Source organism: Sinocyclocheilus anshuiensis, unplaced genomic scaffold, assembly GCF_001515605.1.
Source record: "Sinocyclocheilus anshuiensis isolate Anshui unplaced genomic scaffold, SAMN03320099.WGS_v1.1 scaffold1658, whole genome shotgun sequence".
Taxonomy (NCBI): Eukaryota; Metazoa; Chordata; class Actinopteri; order Cypriniformes; family Cyprinidae; genus Sinocyclocheilus; species Sinocyclocheilus anshuiensis.
Window position 1 is genome coordinate 1095151 of NW_015547302.1, and position 6260 is coordinate 1101410.

The 6260-nt window shown below is 39.6% G+C and overlaps 1 protein-coding gene across 1 annotated transcript in view; it reads right to left on the reverse strand.

Annotated features, from left to right (window-relative positions):
• LOC107701698 (plexin-A2-like) overlaps positions 1-6260 on the reverse strand; it is a gene marked incomplete at its 5' end in the record, with an annotated part of 76741 nt that overhangs the window by 37615 nt on the left and 32866 nt on the right. The window contains 2 exons of the mRNA XM_016503767.1: positions 3451-3544; positions 5463-5630. Coding sequence (XP_016359253.1) covers positions 3451-3544; positions 5463-5630 — 262 coding nt within the window. The remainder of the gene's footprint in view (positions 1-3450; positions 3545-5462; positions 5631-6260) is intronic.

Here is a 6260-nt window from a genome sequence, read left to right on the forward strand (position 1 = left end):
TAATTGTATTTTAAATAACACCTGCTGTAAGCAGAAGGAAATGCAGATACTGAGTGGGTCAAAACCAAATGTCTTTTTAGCTGCACTTCAGGGCCTGCACCAGACTAATAACATCCGAGTTCCTCTCCTGTCCTTCCATGACCAGACTGCAGTAGCTGCAGGTATTTGGCTGTGGAAATAATTGGGATCCTTTACGGTCTCTCTGAAATAATTGGATTCAGGTTCTTCCATGGACTGACACATGACTCAGCACAAAGCACAGTCCTACCCACCTAAACTAATCAATCCAAGCATCTCTCCCGGGCTCTAGGACAAAGAGTTGCATAGAGATGGTGCTCCCTGGCTAAAATCTGTCTCAAGTTACTCAGTGAAAATGGTAGTAATGCCGCAAAGGGATAGTTCAGCCAAAAATGAAAAGTCTGTCATCATTTACTCATCCTGATATGTTCCAAACATGCATTACTTTCTTTTTCTCTGTGGAAAATAAAAGAAGATATATTAAAGATTGTTTCAACTGTTTTTGTCCATACAATGAAAGTCAGTGAGGTACAAAAACAACAACATTGGAGCCCATTGACTTTTTATTGTATGGGACAAAACAAACAATGTACTAAGACGTTTTTAAAAATACCTTCTTTTATGTTCCACCAAAGGAAGAGAAGAAAGGTAAACCTGTATATATATATATATATACATACATACATACATACATACATACATACACACACACACACACACACACACACACACATACACGCACACACAGTACATATAAATACAATGAAAGTCAATGGGGTCCAAAAACACAAAGTTGAGAAAATGATGAACCTTCTCTGCTTGACTGAAACTCAGTACAGTGTGAACAGCATGATATCTTCTTCTGAACCCATCACAGCAAACTGACACAGGAGAATAAAACGTTTCATGGTAATGACTGAGCAGAGCTGCCCACCAACTCTGAATTATGCCCTTTGTTTTTCAAGTACATGCACATGTAACAATATAATGGCAAAAAATGAGACAGCTGGAAATATGCGCTCCATATGACTAGTAAGTCAAATCTCAAATAACTGCCCTGATGACTTGTGTTCTACCCGCTTAAATTCCAGCGATACCGTTGACTTGATTGCAAAGATACTATTTAAACTGAGCTGGATGTTGACATCACTGAATTCAATGATGAACTGTCTTTAAGTGAAAAATTTGTGTTTACTATCGTCATTTTGCATTATTGACACTATTTTCCTAATTAATGCTGTTCAGTTGCTTTGACACAATCTGTATTGTTAAAAGCGCTATATAAATAAAGGTAAAAAAAACAACAAAAAAAACCCAAAAAAAAAACAAAAAGAATGTAGAACTACTATATGCATCTGCGTGATTGTAGAAAAATGCCCGTGGCACTGTTAAATACTAAGATGCTTTTATCATCCATAGTTCATGTTCTTCATGTTGGTTTTTTTGCAAGCGCACTCTTATCCAAGGTATCTGGGGAGGTCTTTGACACTGATTGGTGGGAGCATCTGATTGCTTCATTTTAGAAGGAAAAAACAGAAGTGCCTTTGTGATCGTCTCAGATAGTGGTGCGCAAAGCTTTAGGAATCTGTCTCCAGACTTCATTACCGAATCTCTCCGCTGGCGCACATGTCGAGCATTTTTTTCTTTTTCTCCTCCTTGAGAGAAGACAAAGGTAGAAAAACTAATCTTTTAGCTATAATCAGGAAAATGATTAATGTCTCAATTGCGGGTTGGTAACAGGTACAGCAGGAAGCACAAAGGCAATTGTATGCCGTTCGTTCGGCTTCTGAGAACCCCACCAGGTAACGGGAGGGGAGGAGAGGAGGAAGAGAAGCAATTTGGGGAGGAGGCAAAAGATAGTTTGAAGGCTGCCTTGACGGACGCTCGGCTCTGATTGCCAGACTCCGCCGCTGTTTTGTTCCCCACCTCCCTCCCCCAAAATACAGAGGAAAACGGGGGATGAAGACATACACAATCTTAACCTCAACGGTTAATAAAAATGCAGGGAATCAAAGCCAGCTGAGTCTTTGGTGATGATGCCTAAGAGGCAAAAGCCAACCTTTCTCTGTCTACCTCTGTTTTTTTATTTTCTTTCACTGTTGTAAAAAGTAAGAAAGAGAAAGAATGAGACGGCACTAGCACCTGACACATCAGACAGCGCCCACACAACATATTTCATGAGTCCCTTTAAGAACTCTAAGAGCTCTGGGCTCTGTGAAGCGTGGAGGAACGCGGGGCTTCTGTCACTCCTCATTGCGCAGTTGGTGTCTCTTTTACTAAAAGTGACTTTCAGGAGAACTACCCGCACACAGGTACATCTGTACAGCTGGGGACTGAAGTGCAGTTATGCTATCGGGAACAGAGGAAGGAAGACTATAGCAGTTTGCTTTCACCTCAGCAAAGTAAAAGATTACTTCTGAACACTTTCATATTCCCAAAATGATATTTACATATCATATTGTTCAAAAACATGCACCTATCGTACATGGAGACCTGTCATACTTTTTGGCTCCTAATTTAGTTTCATTATGAGCATTTTCCACCCTCTCTCTGACTTTTTTGTTGCTTTTAAAGTGATAGTTGATACAAATAAATCAAAGCACGATAATACAACAGAAAATATGAGACGCCACTGGCTATCCCATCTTTCTGTCTGACCACACTGACCAATCCTATTCCATTAATTAAACTCGGACCCCCTGCAGTGGCGAGCAAATTGAATTTGTACTGACTCCTCAGCCCTTATTATTTTTGGGATGTCTTTATGCTGACCAAACCATTCTGTCTGCAGTTCATCATCCTTTGAAACCCATTAACAAATACAACCCTCTTTAACTGGCCACTATCCACCAGTACCGCCTCGGATGAAGCTGGTTTTATGCAGGATTCTGCAAATAATGCCCAACAAATTCCAGTTCGACAAAGGTGGTATGAGCGGAGTAAAATGCTCGCATTAAATGCCTCATCCGCAGCACTTTGCGCAGACTGAATAATTCAGCAGGGTACTTAGTCGAAATTACAGATACACAGCTTGAAAAAGAGGTCACACAGAGGCTTGTGGGTAGGAGATATATGAGATTTCTGGAGCTGTGGCAGTGAGTCACGGCGGATCTCGCCTCCATGGGTCAACAGAAAAGACAGAAATTAGTCTAATGCATCCCAAAAAAACGTGCAGATTGTGTGATCCTCTCTCTTCTGAAAGTCACCGATAATTAACTCAAACCTGCAGACAAAGCATCCCACTTCCCAAGGTCGTGCATCTCTGAGGTCAAACTGATACGATTTGGTTTCATTGCGTCGGCCCTCATGAGATATCAGCTCACATGAGAGAGCTGTTCTCCCAGAAGCCCCTGAGCTCAGGTAACTAAGGTCATTTCAAAACTGAGGGCGGATAATTGAGGAACCAACGATAACACAAATGAAGCTACTCACGTTTACGGATTCCCGCCCGCCGTACTTGATCCGAATCCTCGGCTCCTGAATGACATCCAAGTTAGTCCCAATCACCACCAGAGGCGTGTGTCCGCTAAAAAAAAAACACACACAAGATGGTATGAATGTGATTGGGGTGAACATCAAAATTTTGATGCAGAAGTAACTCGCCTCCACTTGAATCAAAACTGCCCTTAAAACTTGTTTCTTTGTGATGTGGTGCTCAGAAGATAATAAGCATTTGAGAAAGTCCTGATTAAAGATGCTTTTAACTGGCTTCAGTAGATTTAATCAAACATATTAGACGTGTCTTTGAAAATACTAAAAAAAAAACAGAAGCAGGGGTGATCCTGCTTAGCATTCTGGGAATGTCCACGGCTTGATAAAGCACAACAAAAGAGCCGAGTGTCTGGGAGTGGAATGGGTGAGGAGCTCTAGCTTTAGGTGTTTCAGTTGTTTACTCATGAGCACTTCATTAGCCAGGCGCCGCTCATACGCTGTTCTGTTCAGTGTGGCCACGCTCTGGTACAACAGATACAGCACTGTGACCCCATCTACTGATGCCATGGCATGGGGCACTCGCCCACAAGAATGAAAAATCACATAGGAGATTCATTCAATATCTCAACTGTTCATCCTAGACAGCTATACGATCAAACGAAAAAGATAAAAGTCAGAAATCTCAGTATGAGCTCAAATATTTCTCATCAAATGATTTGATCTATGCTAACCAAATTAATAATATAGCACTATATTCTGTCTCATCTTTCAGAAAATATTTTACTAGAAACACCTTAGACTATGTTCATGCTTTCATGTTGTACATTAATGTGAACTGTTATAGTTGCCATTTAAAACATTTTAAAAATTCAGTCATCATTTACTCCCCTGCATGTAGTTTCAAACTTGTATGACCTGTATATTTATGTATGCAACATAAAAGAAGATATATTGACAACTGTCGCAATGTAATTTTTTATGTTCATACAAAGGAAGTCTATGGTATCCAATGTGTTTTGTTTCCCAATGTTCTCCAAAGCATCTTCTTTTGTGTTCTTTATAAGGGAAAAAAGTCATACAGGTTTGGAACAACATGAGGGTGTTAAAGATGAAAATGTAAACTTTTTTGGGTGAACTATCCGTTTAAATCTTCGGAGCTATGAAAAAGCAACCTTTGAGCAATACAATTTCCTTTGGTGGGCATGATAATATGTACTTATGTATCTATGTGCTGGATTTGGTGAGAGACATTTTCTTTCTGTGTTTCTCTCTCTAACTCCAGCTTGGAATGAACCTGTATCTCATCATCACTTATATAATCATTCTCAGCACATTCTATTTCTGTCTCATTTTTGCTACTGTATTTAATCATGTGCAGCACTTTCATATGAATATGTTGAGGCTCTGTATAATCAGTCCAGTTCTGCACAGTGAAACACTCAAAAATCATACCAAGGGATAGCACACCCAAATTATGTCATGATTTAAGAAATGTCTCTTTTTTTGTCCATATAATAGAAGTCAATGGGCACTCATTTGGCTCCCTTGGTATTACATTACATGCTGTTATTTAAAGTTATATTCAGACATGAGACATACTCTACAGACTGTGCAAAGGATTTTAAAACTTCAGCAGCAAGAAATATTAGTAGCTCATTTTTTAGATCTCAGAAGTGAATTATAAAAGCTTTACTTTTATAAAACCAATCACCCTGACATGGTGCAACTCTTTTTTTTTAAAGATGAAAGGATCTGAACGCAAATCATTCATTTTCATGAAAAACACAACAACATACAGCCTTGAATAAAGCTGTTGAACTGCATTCAGTGAATCAGATCAATTTCTTGCAGCAATGTGTCTGATATCCATTCAAATGGTATGAGAATCATCAGCCTCAAAAAGTCAAAAGTGTTTGCTAATAGTGATTTAAATGCAAGCTTTAAATACATGGCCAAACTTTCTGATTTGCATAATCCAATACTAAAACACTGCATCATATATGTACAGTTACCTTGCGATGCTCCATTCCGGTTCGATGCGTTGAACGGTGGGGTCGTCTATATACTCAAAAGTCAGGCTATCTTGGACCTGGGCGCGATCCACGCTCACGCTGATCTGAACCGGCCCCACACCCGTCAGAGAAGGGGCAGAGTAACACACAATCTCCGTCATAGTCCGTCTGAGGACAAAGCAAACAGACACAAACCAATCAGATTCTGACAAGAGACAAAGCACGACACAAAGTTTTAACTTAATAACAGATGGCTAGACATTGTTCAGACACACTATATATGAATGGTGCTAGTGGGTGGCTCTCTGCTCTTTTTCAATTGCAGTCTTTTCTTACAGCTCTCACTGAAAGTGCTACCTGTGCAAAGTGAGCATTAGTCATTCTCTCTGCAGCGTATTAGAGTGTTAAGCTATTACTTATTGCAACCTCGCGCACACACTTGAATGCGTAGGACAAAATAGAAATCTGCAATTAGCCAATATCGCATTAAAGTTGTCGCTCTCTTGCACCTTAAAGCACTACAATCAGCCTCAACTTTCAATTGTGATCCTGGAGAGATGGAAAAGGAGGAGATATAGTAAGACGCCTGACAGGGGTATGATATTTACATACAAAATTAGAGAGAGAGGATGAGAAAACAGTTAAAGAGTGGGAAATCTAGAGGAACAGTAAATAATCAGAAACTCTCCTCTCTTTGATTGATATAAGTCATGTGGAAAGTGAAGAGTAAGTGAAGATATGGAACATTAGCCTCAATTATTCACACTAACTTTACCAAAAAAAAAAAAAAAAAAAATA